Source organism: Ilyonectria robusta (assembly GCF_021365365.1).
Source record: "Ilyonectria robusta strain PMI_751 chromosome Unknown BGZ61scaffold_6, whole genome shotgun sequence".
In the NCBI taxonomy this organism is placed as follows: domain Eukaryota; kingdom Fungi; phylum Ascomycota; class Sordariomycetes; order Hypocreales; family Nectriaceae; genus Ilyonectria; species Ilyonectria robusta.
In genome coordinates, this window is record NW_025764440.1 from 315,416 (window position 1) to 335,241 (window position 19,826).

The 19,826-nt window shown below is 49.3% G+C and overlaps 7 protein-coding genes across 7 annotated transcripts; 4 read left to right on the forward strand and 3 right to left on the reverse strand.

Annotated features, from left to right (window-relative positions):
• Window positions 1-2,318: 2,318 nt before the first annotated feature.
• On the reverse strand, window positions 2,319-6,076 carry BGZ61DRAFT_386119 (uncharacterized protein). Its single transcript, XM_046242738.1, has 4 exons — window positions 5,900-6,076; window positions 5,353-5,818; window positions 2,394-5,300; window positions 2,319-2,333 (listed from the first exon to the last, which is right to left on the reverse strand). The coding sequence occupies exons 1-3, from the start codon at window positions 5,968-5,970 to the stop codon at window positions 2,637-2,639; spliced, it is 3,201 nt and encodes a 1,066-aa protein (XP_046106548.1). The 5' UTR covers window positions 5,971-6,076; the 3' UTR covers window positions 2,319-2,333; window positions 2,394-2,636.
• An 835-nt stretch (window positions 6,077-6,911) lies between these two features.
• On the reverse strand, window positions 6,912-8,297 carry BGZ61DRAFT_416029 (chaperonin 10-like protein). The gene is made up of 2 exons (XM_046243372.1): window positions 8,081-8,297; window positions 6,912-8,030 (listed from the first exon to the last, which is right to left on the reverse strand). The coding sequence occupies exons 1-2, from the start codon at window positions 8,141-8,143 to the stop codon at window positions 7,029-7,031; spliced, it is 1,065 nt and encodes a 354-aa protein (XP_046106549.1). The 5' UTR covers window positions 8,144-8,297; the 3' UTR covers window positions 6,912-7,028.
• A 399-nt stretch (window positions 8,298-8,696) lies between these two features.
• On the forward strand, window positions 8,697-10,698 carry BGZ61DRAFT_347189 (aryl-alcohol oxidase; the record flags this gene model as incomplete). The annotated part of the gene is made up of 6 exons (XM_046239949.1): window positions 8,697-8,995; window positions 9,045-9,226; window positions 9,279-9,419; window positions 9,476-9,975; window positions 10,036-10,357; window positions 10,412-10,698. The coding sequence occupies 6 exons, from the start codon at window positions 8,697-8,699 to the stop codon at window positions 10,696-10,698; spliced, it is 1,731 nt and encodes a 576-aa protein (XP_046106550.1).
• Window positions 10,699-10,931: 233 nt separating this feature from the next.
• Window positions 10,932-11,538, reverse strand: BGZ61DRAFT_447378 (putative kinase). Its single transcript, XM_046245328.1, has one exon. The coding sequence runs from the start codon at window positions 11,482-11,484 to the stop codon at window positions 11,002-11,004; it is 483 nt and encodes a 160-aa protein (XP_046106551.1). The 5' UTR covers window positions 11,485-11,538; the 3' UTR covers window positions 10,932-11,001.
• A 1,015-nt stretch (window positions 11,539-12,553) lies between these two features.
• On the forward strand, window positions 12,554-14,837 carry BGZ61DRAFT_447379 (uncharacterized protein). Its single transcript, XM_046245329.1, has one exon. The coding sequence runs from the start codon at window positions 12,657-12,659 to the stop codon at window positions 14,613-14,615; it is 1,959 nt and encodes a 652-aa protein (XP_046106552.1). The 5' UTR covers window positions 12,554-12,656; the 3' UTR covers window positions 14,616-14,837.
• A 195-nt stretch (window positions 14,838-15,032) lies between these two features.
• On the forward strand, window positions 15,033-16,537 carry BGZ61DRAFT_504694 (aldehyde dehydrogenase domain-containing protein; the record flags this gene model as incomplete). Its single annotated transcript, XM_046251813.1, has 3 exons — window positions 15,033-15,305; window positions 15,359-15,413; window positions 15,462-16,537. 3 exons carry the CDS (start codon window positions 15,033-15,035, stop codon window positions 16,535-16,537), a joined length of 1,404 nt encoding a protein of 467 aa, XP_046106553.1.
• Window positions 16,538-17,471: 934 nt separating this feature from the next.
• On the forward strand, window positions 17,472-19,365 carry BGZ61DRAFT_348023 (cytochrome P450; the record flags this gene model as incomplete). The annotated part of the gene is made up of 7 exons (XM_046240025.1): window positions 17,472-17,700; window positions 17,749-17,840; window positions 17,953-18,173; window positions 18,229-18,612; window positions 18,665-19,076; window positions 19,129-19,164; window positions 19,213-19,365. 7 exons carry the CDS (start codon window positions 17,472-17,474, stop codon window positions 19,363-19,365), a joined length of 1,527 nt encoding a protein of 508 aa, XP_046106554.1.
• Window positions 19,366-19,826: the final 461 nt, after the last annotated feature.

A 19,826-nucleotide genomic window follows, 5' to 3' on the forward strand; every position in this document is an offset into this window, starting at 1 on the left:
TTGCATCGTCGAGGGATTTGAGGGCCTAGTCATCATTGGGCTTATCTCTTGGAGCTTGACAGCAGAACACAAATCACATCCAGCATGCTAAGGAAAGATCAAATGGATATCATGGTACTGGCAAAGGCAAAAATAAAAACATCGTGTCTCGCCTCCTTTTCCCACGTTAGTTTCTCCCCGCTTTGGATAGACAGTTAAATCCTGAAGCCTGTCCAGTTCGACCTGATAGGAAAATTTAGAGATGACTAGAGTGAAGATGCGAAAGGGGGGAGGGGAGAGGGGAAAGGGCAAACAACCTCTTAGCCAATCAACCCACAAACATTGAAATTGAGACAAGCAAGCCACTATGCACAGCTAGAATTGACCAACCCTCCTTCTGGCGTCTTGCAGGCAGCGTGTGATCTTCTACACTATCATGAGACCATTTGTGCAGTAACTTGCAGGGACAGTGGAGGGCGATCCGATCGGACATCATTGGCCGTGGTATCTTGCCTCGATTTATGGTGATATTGAACTTTGAGGCATTAAATTGCAGTAGGGCTCTAGAAAATCCGTGCAGAGCGAGCCGGTTTGCGCAGTACATGATTCAAGCTGGCACCCTTTAGAGTGTCAGCTGAGCGAATGTGCTCCAGCTCAATTTCCCGGAGGTAGGCTTCGGCCTCTCTCTAGGACTGGAAGCCATCAATTGGAAGCCAGAACTCATTGTCAGGCCGCTATCTCATTATCGGGCTGTTATGCCTCTTGTCAGACCGCCGTTCCTCAACATGAGACCGCTATCATCTCTGCTGGGGTCATATGCATGCACGGAACCCATCCTCGTGATGATCCACATCCCCCGCGAGCATCTTGCCTAAATCAGTCATGACTACGAGAATATCGCTGACTTGGTTGCACCATCTTCCAACAAACGTACACGCCATTTCGAATAGAAAGCCTTATCAGACCACGAGCGATCGGCGTTAAACCTGCTGAAATTGGCAATAAAGTGCCACGTTACTTAGAGGCCGCATCATGGATGATCTGGGCCTTGTGTCAAGAAAAAGAAAAAAAGCCGCCTACAGCTGATCTCACTGTCATAGCACAGGTGTCGAGTAGATATTCTTACGAGTTGAAGGCGCCATGCCCCTCTTGCATCAAGAGGAGACCTGCCAAGGTAGAAATACCTCTTGGCTTAGGCCATTAGCGTGACCAAAAGTTCCCGGCATCTGGTCTGCCGACCAATGTATCTCCTTGTTCATGTGTCCCTAGGCCGAAGCTTCAGCTCGTTTTAGAGGGATTCCGTGACAATATCAGAGGCAGCTCCAATGCCCACATGGCGCGACCCAATCCATTGTTAGGTCAGTGGGTAGTCCCATCCATGGCCACCAATATGGGAATGCACTCAACACCACCTTACGCCGATTTTCAGCTTGTCCCGGTGCCGCACGCAGAACAAGGGAAAGTCGGAAAACTAATCTAACTTCTGTCTGCTCCCTCAAGGTGAGCAAGTTGCCGGCACAAGATAAAAAAAAACACAGTTTTATCCACAATTCAAGCATTTGTTACCCAATGCTGCCACGATGACCAAATATCAAGCTTTTTAGCTTGGAAAAGTTAAACCTGTATGAACATATAAGCTGTAGTCGGCTCAAGAAGCTGAGCCCTGATTCAAAGTCGGAAAACGGAATCCCGGGGCAAACTCCGTGTTCTTTAAGGACCCATGATGGCTTCATAAGATCTTGACTAACATGACACGTTCAATCGAGATTCTTCACCAGCCAAAATGAAGACAAGACCACCGACTTGGCGAGTCGACTCGGAGAAGCAGAGTTAGGTTTCTTGGACTTGGGTCTTCCTGCAAACTTCCTCGTTCTCACTCCAACCTCCGAGGATCTCATCTCAGATTTCTTGGGGGACAATAAACCCACTTTGCAATGGAATTCGACCACCGATGAGATGGAACGTGCCTCCTCTAAATGTGCCAACAACAATAAACTCGATGAAGGCATCCCACAAACCAGAACAGCATTGAACAATCACTTTAGACGATGCCGTCGCCAACACGGCGAGCTGAACGAACCGCTTTCCTCAGCATCTCATCCTCATCAACCACTCAAGCGACATTGAGCAAGCTACAACGCCACGGCCACTCTCCAGAGTAATCGCCGCCTAGGTGCGGCGCGCCCCCGTCAACTCTATCATCGAGGACGTCTCATTATGTACGTGCTGTCCCATTCCATTAGATGTAGAACCAAGCAGAGGTACGATAAAATGCCCGATTTCAGAAGACTCACCCATCTACAGCGGACAATGCCGCATCCAATGTGGATTGAAGCGGTGATATGGCCGGAAATCTGAGACGGAATTATCAGAAACATGGATGGGGGTCAGTTTGAAGAATTCCAGAAACTCACTACGGCAGGAATATCGGTGGGGTTGCCGTACGCCGATTATACAGCATTTTTCGAGTCGCCATATGCACAACTGTTGATTTTGAATCCCATTTTAAAAGCAAATATTGAGCATTCAAACATTGGAAGATTAGCGGGGTGGTGGGGAACAAATTTGCATTTCTAAAGCCATAATGTACACTCGACAAATAGTTATGCTGATACGGAAAAAGAGACGTAAACCCGAAGATGGCTTGGTTTCGACTACTAGCGTCCGTCATGACTGCTCGCAGAACCGAAACTTGCAACACTTATTGGTCTTCTGCGTGGTTTATAACCAGGGTGATGAGAGAGGTTTCGGGGGATAAAAGCAGATTCACGAAATCTTGGTCCTGATGTGATATAGGGAAGCCATGAATATATCGACAGATCGCGGACGTACTCAAAGAGTGTAGTGTCTTGGGCCACGTCCTCTCTCAGTGCTATCCAACGAGCCCACGTTGCCTTGTCTTGGAGACGCTTGGCGATAGAGGTCGGGTCAACCACATCAACATTCACCCATCGAGCATGCCTGAACATACTGAAGGCAGCGTACGAAAGTAGCGCGGGATGTGCTTCCAAAATTTGGGACCGCCTTGCATCGGAGAAATGCGTGGACGAATGGAATGAGCGCTCACTTGGAGGGACCGATCCGTCAGAAAGTGACATATCATCTGCCATCCACTTAATGACGTCTATTTTCGGATATGGGTCAGACGATCTGAGCATCTCGAAGACATTTGGCGTCCCTGTCTCGAATGTTGGCTTTTGACATGGTGCTGGGGCGTTGTCGGGTAGACGACCCTGATACATTGCAGAAGCACCCAAACAAGAAGAATCAGTGCTGTCGGATGTGGCCACATCAGGGAAACCTTTTGTAGGACGATACCGGACTTGTCGACCTGCTCGAGTCCTTGCCTGGACGAGGGCGTCCAGCTCGGTAATATTCAGATAGTCGAGACAAGTCGCCATTATGGAAAGGTGTCCTTTGCTGATGGGATCGGGTTTCAGGAATGGGTCTAAGATACAGAACCCATCGCTTCCCAAAAAGAAGCCACGTACCGACTCGTGTATCACTTGAACGATTCGGGTATCGCCGTGCTCAAGATTGAACGATCCAGCTCCAGCGTGAAGAGACATCTTTTCAGTGTCCACATCTTGAGGGTCATCTGATTTGATCTTCGTCACCTCGACTAAACCCCTAGAGACACTCCGGATCTGCCTCTCAAGCTGGTCATCGTTTCTTATGAAGTTGTGCGATCTTTGCCACTCAACAAGAGACGATGGCGTGGGTTCTCCTATGAAGGCCATTATGTGATACCACTCGTGAAGACGAAGGGGTTTTATCGCCAAAATAGCCCACTGAAAAAGCCGAACCGTGAAGTTCCTTGTCTCCACACTGAGATTGGAGAAAATATCAGAAAACAGGGCTTTAAGGGCGTCAGGGACGTTCTTAAGACGCTTAGTCAAGTATTGGATGTCCTTGCCATCATCCCAGTCCCTAAGCACTTCGTCCACCACCAAGATTACCCACAGAAAGACTCCAGAGGACTTCTTCAGGATGATGTCTCTCAAGAGTTCCCATTGTTCTTCCTGGGTGGCGATTCCGAGTTGAAACCTCTGCTCCACATATGTTGCAATATCGTGGCTGTTGTGCTCCTCCACGATTATTTCTGGACATTCACACACCGTAATAGAGGGGAAGTGTCGACTAGATAAGCAGACACTTAGGTCACCCCCCACCTTATCGGCTAATATCGTGACTTGCCGGAAAAAGAAGGCTATATGTCGAATGTCATTCGAATCACATTCATCAAGAGCATCGACGAAAATCATCGTTCTCTTCTTGGTCCACTTGTAAAAGATAGACTGGAAAATACTCTCGAGCTCCAATTCATTCCAAGGGAAAGTCTTTGGCTTGATGCCGCCACTCAATCTTTTTGCATCCAAGATCTCGTGGAAGCTCCTCAGAGACTTACTATCCCCAGGTAGAAGCTGATAAAGCAAGGATCGGAAAAGACCAGTTAGAGAGTGCTCTAGCTTATCTCCTTTAGCGCTAAAGAAGAAGGCTGCAGCTTGATACTGAGACTTGGCTTGTCCGAGTGCAGCTCGACGGAACGCCTCTCTCATCAATATGGATTTCCCTGTGCCTGGTTTTCCTTTCAGCCAAAGGAGGCCCCGGTGGTTCTCCTTATTGCGGCCATGGAACCAATCTTGATACAAGCCATGCTCAAACAGCCAGTGACATGTTCGCTCAGCCGGCTCTCCTAAACTCTGGAGTCGAATGTTGATAGCGGGAAACCATAGGCATTGGAGGGAACCTAGGTTCTCTTGGCTCTTCTTGGTAGCTGTGGCTGGTTTTTCTGATAACAATCCTGGTTCACCGGGCGGTGTTCGCCGAGTTTGACCGAGCTTATGTTTGGTCATCCTAGCGGTAGCGTGGTATATAGAATGTAGCTCTCCAGCTACTTTGCGGTAGTTTGGATCGTCGATTCCAGAATACCGACACATTTCCATGTGATTCGCTTGAAGAGTCTCGGCGTATTCACGATAGTCTCCAATCAAGGAGGAGTAATCGGGAACCACCTTCCTCCCAAGTTTCGCCAAGTTGAGGCCTTCCTGAAAGGTCTTGACTCGGAAGTCATATCTCTGCCATAGCCTGGAGAACTCCTCTTGTGCACGTTCCAGATCCGTAGTTTTCAAGCCAAGAGAATCAAGTATAGCGGGAGTTGTCTCCATACCCAAGGTACTGATGAGCGATCGTACCACCTCGCCGAGTGCTGCGACATCTAGGCTACCTCGATGAGGTGTGCCAAGAAATATGACTGCCGAAGTTGACTGAACAACATTTTTGTGTTCCCTTTCTTTACATGATGAAGATATTGCGAGCATCTAATATACACTATGAATAACAGTCTGAGGTGTATGTAGTGTCTTGACTCACTTCTTTGATGATGATACCACCGAGGCTATGGGCGACACAAATCAATGGGCGATCAAGAATTCTTTGCCTGGCCAGCGCAAACAGAAGGTCTTTGCTGTGTGAAAAAATGCTATTCTCGTTTATCGCACCGGCCGTGTACTTGGTGATCTTACTATCGTACCCAAACATGAGGATGCGCGAATTTGGACAATCTTTGGGAAGTAGATCAGCAGGCCAGAATACAGACGTGGATCCTGTATTGTGGGCCTTTATCATATTAGTAGAGTTCACGTCTGTTTCGGCTTTCGGCATAGCCTTCGATGAATTTCCACGAAGTCGAGTAGCGACGCGTCGGATGACGCTCCTTCGCTGCTTTTTGCATTCTGCTGGCTGGGAGGTTGTTGACGATTGATCAGTCTCGGAATTTTTTGTGGAACGAGTCCATGTTTTGTACGGATGGCCCTGTAAGCCATGGACGATGATAATGCTGTATAGCCAAGGTCAGTAAGTCTCTACTGTGGATCGGAGTTGCAGAATGCAGAATGCAGAGTGCGGAGTGAGGACGCACTCCACGACTGGAGAGCAGTTCTCAGGCTCGTAGACGACAGAAATCCCAGTATCCCGAATAATGTTTTGCATCTCTCACTGCACGTAGGGCGTGTTCTGCACGAGATCTAGGCAACACATGGAGGCGAGGCTTGATGATGTTGGATTGTTGCGGCTGAGACGCCTTGGAGCCGGAGGTGATATCAGGTGAACTGGTTGGACTGTGCCTCCATTTTTGGATTAGCGTCTTGATCAGAAGACATACTAACCGGAATATATATTATTCCGAAACATTTCAAAAAGAGCACAGCCTTGCTGTGTGCACGCCAGCCATGGCTCATATGAGCTAAGGTTAGACGCAACATGTACTGTATATGATAAGTTTCAACTCTCGTCTATACCTAGTCGCCTTTAACGAATGACCTTATTCGAATAATGCCCAGTATTTATCATAATGCTCCGGACACAAGATGAAGGTCGATCCGTGTATAACAGCTGCTTACCCTAGACCTTGCACAATGAGATGGAAAGCAATCCATCTATTGTAGGCGATTGGACCTTTTTGTGCGGTTTAGAACACATGGTGAGATTTCAGGAATTTCAGTCCTGATAATTATGCGAGATTGAGAAATGCCCACTTGGTAGTGAATTAATTCCTTTCCTCAACACATGTTTCCCAGGCACTCGTCGGCTCGACACCCTACCGTCATTGGAGTATCCCAGCTTGATAAGGACCAAGCTAGGTTCCATACCACATTAAGTTCGTCCTCCAATTCATCGCGCGTAGCATATCCAAAGATGTGTAAGTCCAATGGGTCTGGACAAGAGCAGTGGTGGGAAAGTGCCCTGGAGGAGGGGATAATACCGAGCTTCGGTAACTATAAGATCTCCGTCAGACGCTACCTATGTGCTTCTCTAGCGGCTAATAATCCGGGGTAGCGATAGAGGCGGCGCCCTCGTGGATGTTCCGATTGTGTCATTGATTATACACGTAGGTATGTGCTCTGACGAGGGAGAAATTTAAAATTGTAGATGTTATATATAGATAAAGATGTTTGTTGTATATACGAAGTAGCCACGCGTGAACGACCGTTTCATCGAACACCAATATGTGCCTTTGCCTCCATGACACCCGAGTCGGCCGCACCAGTTCAGCGTCTCAAGTGCACAACAAGCTTCCCATCTATCTCATTGATCTTCTTGATGTGCTCGTTCAACTCATCAAGGCCAATGTTGACCGTCTTCGGGGTCACAAGCCCACGACGAACGAATTCCACAGCCCCCTGAATGTCTGCACGACTGCCCACCATAGAGCCGATAATCTTGACGCCGGAGCCGATCAACTCCAAGGGATGAAACGCGACCTTGGTGGTCGGAGGTGGGATTCCGACGCCTACCAGGGTCCCGAAATAGTCGACGCAGGGGAGGGCAGCCTGGTAAGCGGATGCAGAGCCAGCGCATACAATTGCCGAAGAGCAGAGCATCCCGCCGGTCTCTCGCATGACGGCTTCTTTGAGATCACTCTCCTTTTCATAGTCGAGATAAACCTCTGCTCCTGCGTCGATGCACTTCTGTCTTTGGCCCTCGCCTCCATCAATCGCAATCGGCCGGAAGCCCATCGCCTTGGCGTATTGGACAGCCAGCGCCCCGACGCCTCCTGCGGCCCCAGAGACGGCCACCCACGAGCCGGGGATTGCCTCGCTGCATTTCAATGCTTTATATGCAGTCACTCCCGCGCACATAATGGGAGCCAGCTGCTCTGCGGAGAGATCTTCTGGCAAGGGAGTGACGTATCGCTCCGGCACGACCGTCAGCGTCGCCAATGTGCCCGGAACTTGTCGTCCACTGAACATCTCCAACTGGCATCGCGTCTCGCCACCAAGCATGCAAGGCCGGCATGACCCGCAGGAGTCGCGGAGCCAGCCAACGCCGACGCGCTGGCCGATTGCTACGCTGCAGTCAGCCGAGCCAACAGCGATGACCCGGCCGACGCCTTCGTGGCCGATGATGGAGTTGGGTTTACCCAAGTATCCGCCGGCGAGTCCAAGATCCGTACCACAGATGCCAGTCAGTTCAATCTCGACAAGGACATCATGGGGGCCAAGAGTTGGGCGGTCTTGAGCCTGGATCTCAAACGAAAAGTCGGGGCCTTCCTGCGATGGTATTAGTTGAAGAGCTAATTGATGCAAGTCCGTCCACTGACATTTAAAAGAATGGCAGCCCGCTGATCTGCGGGAGCCTTTTGCGGGGGAGCGGTGCTATGCATGGCGGGATGTGGTCAGATCAGACCATATGCGAGGAGCGAGACAATTGATTTTTAGTCGACATTCAAGCCACAGAAGTACTGTACTTTCAAGTACGATCCCCTCTCCCCTCGGTATCTAAGTGCGGGGGAACGGCAGACGAATACGCAAAGCGATTGGCCCCATGTTGCAAGCGTCGTGGCAAGCGTGGAGAATATCCCGCTCGTATGAGGGGGTGGGGATACTCCGCTGGTGTCTCGTGCCATCCCCGCTCGTCATATTAACTGCAAGCTATAGTGGCCCGTCATATTGCCGTTATTGTCAACCGTAGCATCGAGTGATACCCAAGGTGATGATCCTTTTCAGCCAAGGCGGGTAGTTTCCCGACGTTAAACCCGGCGAGCTGAGATGAGATGAGGTGTCAAAGATTCCCCGCCATTCTCCACTCGTCCGTGTCGGGACATAAGTATAATATCGTAGCTACCAATGCTTGAATGAATCGTATCTCCATCAACTTGCTACGATTTCAAACGCAGTCACCATCCTCATCTTCTCCAGTAGCAAAGGACCTCCAAAATGACATCCCGTCGATCTACTATTCCCATCATCTTGCGCAACTCTGACACGGAGTCTACAGCCGTTCACAAGCCGCTCGTCCTGCCACCGCAAGTCAACATCGAGTCATTCAACAAGTTTATAATTGGCATCATCAACTTGATTGGGGCTGAAAATGTCGATGTCATCTCTTCCAAAGACCAGATCGACGACGGCTCGTATATGAAACCAACCTACACCCACGATCCCCACCATGTTCTTCCACAGGACCACTTCTTGGCTTCCGCCATAGTTGCTCCACGTAATGTTTCTGATGTTCAGTACGTACAAGCAAATTCAGTCCCACCATCGCCTGGCTAATTACCTCAGGGCCATCGTTCTCGCGGCAAATGAATTGTCATTTCCTTTGTGGCCAATTTCCATTGGAAGAAACTCTGGCTATGGAGGTGCTGCGCCACGAGTCAGTGGAAGCTTGGTTATCAATATGGGGAAAAACATGAATAAGATTCTCGAGGTAAATGTGGAAGGCGCATACTGTCTGGTAGAGCCAGGTAAGACATTTCGAGACTGAGACGGGCCATACACAGCTGATGGATGAGACAGGCGTGACATTCGCCGATATGCATGAGTACCTTGTTAAAAACAACCTCCGCGACAAGCTCTGGATCGATGTCCCGGACCTTGGTGGAGGCTCCATTCTCGGAAACACACTGGAGCGCGGTGTTGGATATACTCCGTATGGAGGTAAGTGTTCCGATATGACTTAACTTTTTCGAAGCTGTAGCTAAGAAAAACTCTAGATCATTGGATGATGCACAGCGGTATGGAAGTTGTACTGCCAAACGGCGAACTCCTTCGCACTGGAATGGGCGCATTGCCTGACCCAAAGCAACCGAAATCCATGGGGCTTCGACCTGAGGACCAGCCTATGAACAAAACAGCGCAGCTGTTCCCCTATGGTTTTGGCCCCTATGTTGACGGCCTGTTCAGCCAGTCGAATTTGGGTATTGTAACAAAGATGGGAATGTGGTTGTTCCCTAACCCAGGAGGATACCAATCTTACCTTATTACAATCCCCAAGGACGAGGACTTGAAGCAAGCCGTTGATATTATCCGACCGCTGCGGCTCTCCATGGCACTTCAGAATGTCCCCACAATCCGGCACATTCTCCTCGATGCGGCCGTCATGGGATCGAAAGCCGAATACACGTCAAAAACTGGGCCGCTCAATGACGAAGAATTGGATGCCATCGCCAAGAGGCTGAACTTGGGCAGGTGGAACTTCTATGGCGCACTTTATGTAAGGACAACGCATCGCGCTACTGAGCCACGCGAATCGTAGACTGACAATATCGACTAGGGACCTGAACCGATTCGAAATGCTCTTTGGAGTGTTATCAAGGAGGCGTTCTCAGCCATTCCAGGAGCCAAGTTCTACTTCCCAGAAGACGTTCCAGCAAACTCTGTTCTTCACACCCGCGACAAGACGTTACAGGGTATCCCGACTTACGACGAATTGAAGTGGATCGACTGGGTTCCGAATGGCGCCCATCTCTTCTTCTCCCCCATTGCCAAGGTCGCAGGAGACGACGCAATGTTGCAGTACGCGGTTACCAAGCAGAGATGCAAGGAAGCAGGTCTGGATTTCATCGGTACTTTTACTATCGGCATGAGAGAGATGCGTAAGTTGCTGGTTCGTCTTCCGGTACAATAACAATTGCTAACATCTGGAATAGACCACATCGTATGCATTGTCTTTGACAAGAAGTCAGACGAGGAAAAGAAGAAGGCGCATTGGTTGATCAAGACGCTGATTGACGACTGCGCTGCGAATGGCTGGGGTGAGTATCGCACTCATTTGGCCGTCATGGATCAAATCATGGGCACCTATTCATGGAACGACAACATCTTGTTGAAATTTAACGAGGTGATCAAGAATGCCGTTGATCCAAATGGGATTATGGCGCCTGGAAAGTCTGGGGTCTGGCCGAAGCAGTACAGCAAGCGCGACTGGAAGCTGTGAATTTCTTGTAAACTATTCTGCTGTGTAGTATTTAGCTGTCAAATAAATATGAGTACACAAAGATAAGGGATTGCTTCATAACCGTCTCTGCTAAGTATTAATTACGGATGTGGATGAGCGGATGTTCGTACGTTGTTCTGTCATGGATAGGGACTGTAGATGAGTAACATGGCTAGAACATCGGCGGGGGTTGCAACTGCAGTGGATGAACTGCCAGATGACTGGCTCAGGAGACTCATACAAGCGATAAACGTTCTATATGCCGAAATCCCTCACACGGGCCCATATGGTAATTCTTCCGGATTAGTTTTGTCGTGCTTTTAGCACCGGGGAATCTAATACAGAGTTGTCGATCAGAACAGTAGCCTTAGCATGCGGTTGGCAAGTTCTAAAGTACATGTCTTGACCGCCATAGTATCGTGCGCTCGGCTCAAGCGCAGTCGCGACGCCGTCTCGAGTAAGCATCCTATCCGCGCACACCTCTGCAGAAACATCCAGGAAGATCGACATGTGCCAGACATCGGCTAGTTCTGGCCGATGCAAGAAGATCCCGTCGACGATGACGATGGACGCTGGGGCCGCTTCATGAACAGGCTCCTCATCTAGAATCGTGTCACTGAGGATGTCATGGCTTCGCATCCGGTACCGTTGCGAACCCCCGCGGCTTAATGGCGTGACCACGTCTGCGAAGAATCTGTCGTAGTCGTAGCTGTCCAGCCAGAACCCTTCCGGCGAAGTTTTCCCTCGACGATACCGTATACTTTTTGGGTGGTGGAAATCGTCCATGGAGATTCGAATCACATCCCGTGGTAACTCTTGCGAGCACTGATGGGCAAGCTCATCCGCAAAGTAGGTCTTCCCCGCCCCATCCCGCCCGTCTATCCCGACCAAGGTACAGCTGTCCTTTTGGTCCGGAATAAGGGAGATAACAGTGGCGAGCACCTTGCTTCGAGACATTGTCGAGGAAAGCGCTTGATAGAGAGGAATAATATTATATTCGAATAATGATGTTGTTCATATAGAAATGGCTCTAATCCGGCAGTAAATGGTTCGGAGATAAGGCCTGCGGAGGCTGATGGAGAGCAAAGGCGGCGTGATGTTGTTATATAGAGCTAGATTCCAATAGGCTAAGGTCGCATCACCTGATATAAGACCACGTTGCTATTACAAAAATACAGCGTTTTATACGATTCGTTATTCTTCCCATATATGAGTCTTCAACATCTTACTATAACTATACGGTGCTTATGTGGTTTGTTTCTCATAGCACTTTATCTGGATTCACATAATCGCTATCTTAAAAGAGCCAAGTGTATTGTAGTGTTGCGTGAAGAGCTAGGATTGGTGGTCTCGTCAAGAAATGAGAATTTGTTATTAGATGATGACTGTGCTGATAAACTCGTAAGAAATAAATTTCGCTTTTCCTCCTGATGCTTCCACTGCGTACAATTCTGAAGCACATTTGCTGCCTGTCTTGAAATCATTTGAATATCGCGGATGCCTACCGGGGGCGTTCCTTGAAGAGATGTAGGGCACGAGGATGTGTTGGCCAAATCTCCAAGACTGGGTCTTGACATGAATAGGCTACCCAGTTTGATATACTGATGCTCAGAGTACCCACTACCGCAGGAGGGTTTGACTTGGAACAGTTATCACTCCGAGGCATGTTGGTGTCTACCTTAATTAAGCCTTGACAGAAATTTTAACAGGTATCAAGGTGCACAACTCCATATTTTATGCATCAGGACTGCTTGATAATTGCTTTTTCTGTTACTGCATGCCGTGTCAGCACGTGATTCGACTCAGGATTTGCGTGAACCCCTCCTCGGTGAGCGATGCCCAACTTTCCCTTTGTTTTTGCAGAAACACGCGTTCCCGGATGTTGCTTGAACCGCTTCTACTATCACTCTTTGCTTCCTTCTCTTCCATTTGCTCGTCCTCAATCCCCTCACAACAGGATGGCGTCACCCTTCGAGAGTCTGCCGTCACTCGTCACCCATGGAATTTGCGAATACCTCGACGTCGACGCATGCTACTTATCCGCCTTCTCATTGACCTCCAAGCGATGTGCGGCAGCTGCGGAGACCTTCCGGCTCAAGTGTATCCATCTTCGATTATCTCGAAAGTCGAAGCTCCTCAAAGACTTGAAAAGGCTTGATGAGACGCTGAGCTCCACTAGCCAAGGTTACAGCCTTGTGCGCCAGCTGAAGCTCACAGGCGAGTTGCTAGGCAGCCAGAGCGAAGATGGCGAAGAAGCGGTAGAATTTCCGCAGCGAATCGAAACCCCAAAGACCAACAGCTACGATTTCTGCATGCTACCAACGCTGTCTCGCGAAACCTTGTCGAGATTCGTTCCCCTCCAAGGGCATGGAAACAGAATTCAAACGGAATCAGATGAGCAAATGAAAGAAATAATGGAGGATGCTTGGCTCCCACTCTCGGATCTGATCTTAAAGCTCTCCTTGACGGACTTGGTGTATGCCTGCTCTCACCAGATCCCCCCCTGCATCTTGAGAACTCTGCATGGGCATTCTCTAGAGACTCGTCTTCATATGCACACCTTCAGCCTTCGGAGTCTTTACCAGCACAGAGACAGACCTCACGATATCGACCCTGACGAATACTTGCTTGCTACATCACCTTGCCTCTATAGCGTCTTTGCAAAGTTCCACATGGTGGGTGAAAGCGGTCGCTATGGGTATAACCTCCAAGCCTTGAAAGCTATGCTTGGCGGTTTGGCACCGACACTAAAATTGCTTTCAATGTGGACATTTTCTCCCATTCCTTTTCCTCCTAGGACATATTCTGGTCGTCGAGATTCATCGTCACCGCCCCCATGGCGGGGCTTCCATGGCGAAGGCTTCGAAGCTCTGCCAAGTTCGAAAGGACATCTTCACACCCTTGTTTGTGATTTCAGCGATGTTCAGACTTGGTTCACTCACATCTACGCTGAAGGACTGGCTAGCCTGACTGTTAGCCGCGGTATTTCCATCCAGCAAGTTCAAGCTCTCATCGAAACTGCCCAAAGTCCGGGCTTGACGGGCCTTCGCTCGTTACGGCTGCGTCTGAATATTACGTCCGAGGAACATCGCGCAGGGAGAAGTATGGACCTCGCTGCGAGCACGTTGATTCGACTATTACCGCCTCTGGAATCGCTAGACCTAGAGGGTATCACCCTCGCTCAACACACTCTCCATGCAGTAGCGGATCACCATGGCCAGTCATTGACAAAACTTCGACTAACATCATCCGATGGGTGGTATTGGAATGAAGATGAACGGGGCCATTTCCGTCATAATGACATCGAAAGGCTGGCGGCAACGTGTCTAAATCTTAAACAACTGGAGATTGTCACTCGCCGAACGCAAGGAGATGACGATGAAGTTGCCATCTACCACGCCTTGGCGAAATTCCCACGGCTAAAACGCGTCGTTTTGGTTGTTTGCACCGACCATGACATTCGAGAGCCCGAAGCGGACGGGGATGTAGAAAAACTACCCCCGTCTGTCTTTCGCAAAGTCTTGGTCAACGTAGCCATTGACGCGAATCTCGCACGGAACATCTTCCACATAGTGTGCAGCGAGTCGAGTTCCATTGAATCTCTCCGGCTGATAAACTCGGGAGGAGGAAAATTGAGAGCATGGCGCGACGCTGCTGCACAGGATGTCTTGACAGGAGTCGGTCGGAGCTGGGATTGCAGACGAGAGAGAATGGGGGGAGAAGTAATGATCGGGTCGTTCGAGGTGGGATCTAAGTCACTCTACTTGAAGAATGATTTTCAGGTGGACTACAACGACCGTGACCCTGAAAATATTGGCAACCGTCTCGACCTACGCGCAGTTTGGTTGGATCTTTGGCCGGGGCCTGCAGGGGATAGAACAAGTCAGTGGTCAAGTTTTCCTCTTGTTGGAGCCTAGAATGTTATGGTACAAGGCGCGATTTTTACCCATTTACATGCATCAAAACACAGCTCCTTGTTCCATGCCCTGTCAATTCAGAGCCCTAACTCATCAGCTATGACAATCACATGCCCCCATGGTCACAAGAGCCACGGTCTAGGCCCATCGACTCGACCATGTGCGGTGGGGAATTTTCCGCTGATGCCGATTTGGGTAAACGCCCGGCTAGTCACTTCTCCGCATCAATCCGTCTTCACCTGGGTCATTTGCCGTAAAACTCTAAGTTAGTGATCTGTAATCATCTAATTCGCGGGGTCCCGAGGCAAATGTGAGAATGTCCATGCGTTTGGGTGCTATTTAGAGTATACCATCTGGCAAACAAGGAACCGAACCATCGACATCCGACGACCTTTATTCGCAAAGCACATCGCCATCATGGAGTTTTTCAATATTATCAACGCAGGGAAGAGGGGGGGCGACAATGTGATGACTTCGATTGATCCAAGAACCAAAGAGAAGCTTTGGAGCGCCCCTGTTGCGGTAGAGGCAGATCTGAACGACGCGGTCCTGGCAGCGAGAAACGTCTTCAAGACGTGGAAATTTGTCCCGGTAGAGGAAAGGCAAAAATGCTTATCCCGCCTCGCCGAGGAGTTGGATGCGCGTAGGGCCGAGATTCATGCGATCCTCTCCAAAGAAACGGGGAAATCGGTATGTGATCAGTTCAAAGCCGACGAGTACCTACTTACAATTTACGCGGGTAGGACCTCCTCACAAACATCGAGATTGACGACACATTGAAATTTATCAGATTTAATGGTAGTGTTTTCAGCATGACAGTGCGGTTCTGTGCTAACATATGGACAGCATCGCACTCAATCCCAGACGAGGTTCAATATGAAGACGAAACGGTCAAAATCATCTCTACACACCCACCAATAGGCGTCGTGGGTGCCATTTGCCCCTGGAACTTCCCGCTTGTCCTTGCCGCCGGAAAGATTGCAGCCGCTCTGGTCATGGGGAACTGCATCATCGTCAAGCCTTCGCCCTTCACACCATACGCGACACTCAAGTTTGCGGAGCTCGCCATTCCGATATTCCCCCCGGGCGTCTTCCAAGTGCTCAACGGCGACAACGACGTTGGGAGGCTCATGACGCTCCATCATGGAATCGACAAGATCACGTTCACTGGGTCAACAGCAACCGGCAAGAAAGTGGCTGAAAGCGCGACGAAGACGTTGAAACAAGTTACGCTCGAGTTGGGTGGCAATGACGCGAGCATAATCTGCCCCGACGTGGATGTCAAGACCGTTGCGCAAAAAGTGGCCGCTGGTTGTCTTTTTCACTCCGGCCAAATGTGTGTCGCCACCAAGAGGGTGTATGTCCACAAGGACATTTTCGAAGAGTTCCGCGAGCACCTAGTCAAGGCTGTGAACACTACCGAAATCGACATCTCCGGCAATCAACCAACATTATTTAGCCCCATCCAGAACCAGATGCAGTACGACGTTGTGAAGGACCTGATTGCAGATAGCAAGTCTAACGGTCACACCTTCATTTCTGGTGGGGATTCAGATGCACAGCCTGGTCTCTTCATACGCCCATGTGTTGTGGACCGCCCACCAGACGATTCAAAGATCATTAAGATGGAGCAATTCGGACCCATTATTCCTCTGATGGAGTGGAGCTCTGAGGACGAGGTAATCACGCGGGTGAATGACACTGAGAGCGGGTTGGGATCCTGTGTGTGGGCGCGAGACACAGCCACCGCCGAACGAATTGCACGCAAGCTCGAGGTCGGCTCGGTGTGGATCAACAGCTTTGAAATCCCGCACCCATATGGTTACTTTTCAGGGTGGAAGCAAAGTGGTGTCGGTGGTGAATGGGGCAAACAGGGCTTGTTGTCGTATTCCCATACGCAGACTCTCCAGATCTACAAGTAGCTACTATCGCCGGAGACCATTTGAAACTCTAAAGATAGCGAAAATATAGCTCATGCATTTTGATTTTCACTGATATGAAATATAACTCAGGTTGTTTCGTATATGCGTAGTAATACAGTATCACACGGGGATGGGATGCAAGTCACAGAAAACGGCCCAGATAATGCGGGAATCCGGGAATACAATGTGCCACAATCTAGATCCTACGTCCTGATCTTATGGTCAATCACTTCCCGAGAGAGAAGAATGGTGATGCATTGAATGCACTGCTTCCTCATGCAACTCCTTAATCTAATCACCTGCGTGTGATTGGGTGCCTTGCTTGGTATTATCTACATGTACATTAATCCACTAATGCTATAGCTGAGCTCCAGTTGCCGTGTTCAACTGCCGCGATTTGACCCTGGCCAGGATCTAGCTGGTAGTTGAACTCAATCGTGTGCCTCGGAACTCGCCCGGTGGTACTCTTGAACTAGCACGCGGGGAACCCTGACAAAACTAGCTGCGGGGAAATCTCCACAGCTAAAGTAGCATTCAGAAGTACATAGTCAGAGCACCCTGGACCTATGTGGCTCAATCCGCGCCTGAACAAGAGAATTCCGCTGTCGATATACCGTGGTGATTGCAACGGCGGAGTTAACCCACTTGGAAGAGCCAAACGACAGACATAGCCACTGCAGATCTAACCGCATGTTGTCTAGTCCAACAGTTGACAAGACACGACGGACTGATGGAAGCCCAGTGTATCACCGAGCAGCCGTGCATACGCATTATCTGAGCATGCATATGTATGAGAGTTGGAATGTGTCTAGTTTTGGGCTATAAGAGAATGCTTCCGTGCGAAGAGTGGAGAATCAAATCAGCCACAAGTTGCACGTTTCGAGCAAGCATTTGTCAAAGAACTCACTCGTGGTACCCTTGAAATTTCTTCATGATGATATCCAACTCTCTTCCATCTTTTTCCCTACCCTTTTCGTGGGGGCTGATATGCACAGTGGGTTTCGTGGGATATTGGATCGTATGGATCATCTACGCAAGATGTTTTCACCCACTTGCCAAATACCCAGGGCCCTTTCTGGCCTCCATCTCTCGATCATGGATTATGATGCAGGTTATACGAGCCAAGGCTGAGAAGACACAGCAAGACTTACATGCAAAATTTGGTAAGCTGATCTTGACGCCTTTCTTAGAGAGCCATCTAACATTTCCAGGTCCCGTTATTCGAATTGCCCCCAACGAAGTTGCTATTGCAGACCCACAAGCTATCAAAACAATATACTCGATTAATTCAGGCTTCACCAAGGTAGCATCCCACAGGTTTAGAAGTACATATGGCGTGCTAACTGGTCCGCAGACCGACTTCTACCCCCCATTTCGAGCAACATTTGGTAATCAGCTACCTGCATGTCACAAAGCCAACCGCTAACGTATTTGCAGCCAGGTACCCGGATTCATTCACCTCTTTGGACGAGCGAGTACATGCGAGCCGTCGCAAGATTGTCAATAACCTATACTCCATGTCGAACATTGTAAGAGCGGAAGAAGGCATCGATTCATGCAACGACATGTTCATGGCGCGGATGACGGAGTTTTCCAATACGGGAGAAATCATCGACATGTCGAAATGGGCTCAGATGTGAGAAGACTACGCTAGTGGAAGTCACCAACACACAACTGACTGTAACACGCAGGTATGCATTCGATGTTGTCGGCCAGCTCTTCTTCAGCCGCATGTTCGGGTTCATGAAAGACAAGAGCGACTACCGTGGCTACATTCGGTCCCTTGACTTACTCATCCCCATACTAACAACAGCTTGCGTCTTACCAACTTACATTCGTCCTCTGTTCCTCTTCGGCACTGTGTCAATGCCAGGCGTTTACAAGGCGATGGGGAGCTTAAAGCAGATTGAAGCCGCTGCTGAATCAAGTGTTGCTGAGAGAAAGAGCCTTATCGAGAACGGAGATGTCTCCGAGAAGAAGGATATTCTCTCAAGTCTGTTCGAAATTGTTCGCGAAAAGGGCGAAAAGGTGGACTTTGGAATGACTGAGGTGCAGGTCGAAGTTTGGGGTGCCCTGTGGGTTTTATCATCTTGTTATCTTGCGTGACTGTGTTCTAACTCGACGCAGGTTTGCTGGGTCAGATACCACGGCCGCCGCTATCTCGTCCATCTTATATCACCTTATGAAGAACCCTGCAGCGTATCGCAAGCTGAGAGACGAGATTGACGAGGCAACCAAGTCTGGTCAGCTCAGCTCCCCACATGTGCGATACAGCGAAGCTATGCAGCTACAATATTTGGTTGCGTGCTGCAAGGAAGGGATGAGAGTGCACCCAAGCGTTGGATTGACTCTACCACGGCATGTTCCCCAAGGCGGGTGCAGCATCTCAGGGCATTGGTTTCCAGAAGGGACCAGGGTAGGCGTTAATGCCGCCGTTGTTCATCTCGACAAGAGCATTTTCGGCCATGACGCGCACTTGTTCAATCCAGACCGATGGTTCCGTGGCGATGCAGTGAACATGGATCGATACATGTTTCAGGTGAGTAACTATCACTTATTGTTCGTTATGGATTCTAACAAGGTCGATGCAGTTCGGTGGCGGGTCAAGGACATGCATTGGAAAGAACGTGAGTTATTTTCCTCTAGGGTATAAAGTTGAGATATTGACTGTCTAGATTTCATTGTGTGAAATACACAAGCTGGTCCCCCAACTTATTCGGTCCTTTGACCTCGAACTTACAATCGAAGAATGGGAGACACATAACTTTTGGTTCAACAAACCTAGCAATGTCAATGTTAGATTGAGATCTAGGCACGCCACCAATTGATCTCTCAGTGGAAGCAACTGATCGTAAAGCCTGTATCTCAATTGCTTCAAGTTCCTCTGGCTATGCTAGAACTGGAATAGCTGTGGGGGAATTCCCGCCGTGGGGAGATCCGGTGCGGGGAAATGGGAACCTGGAGGGCATCCGGAGGCACAGTTTACCGACGGTCCGCATGTTCGGTTAACTTTATATACAGCAAAAAGGGCTCATTTACGCTGGGTTTAGTCCTGTCTCATTCATGAATCTTAATTGTGATAGGGATATGGAGCGGTACATGTTGATCTTGGATACATAATATCACCGCAATCCGCGAGAAGTTGAATGATTGAGCGGCTTTATTGGTGACAAATGATATCGTTCCAATCATGTTCTATGGCGGAAATTCCGTTATAATTTCCATTCCAAGTTCCGCTCGCTACGAGTTCCGTTATAAATTCCGGCATTTCTAATGTCACATGTGGCTT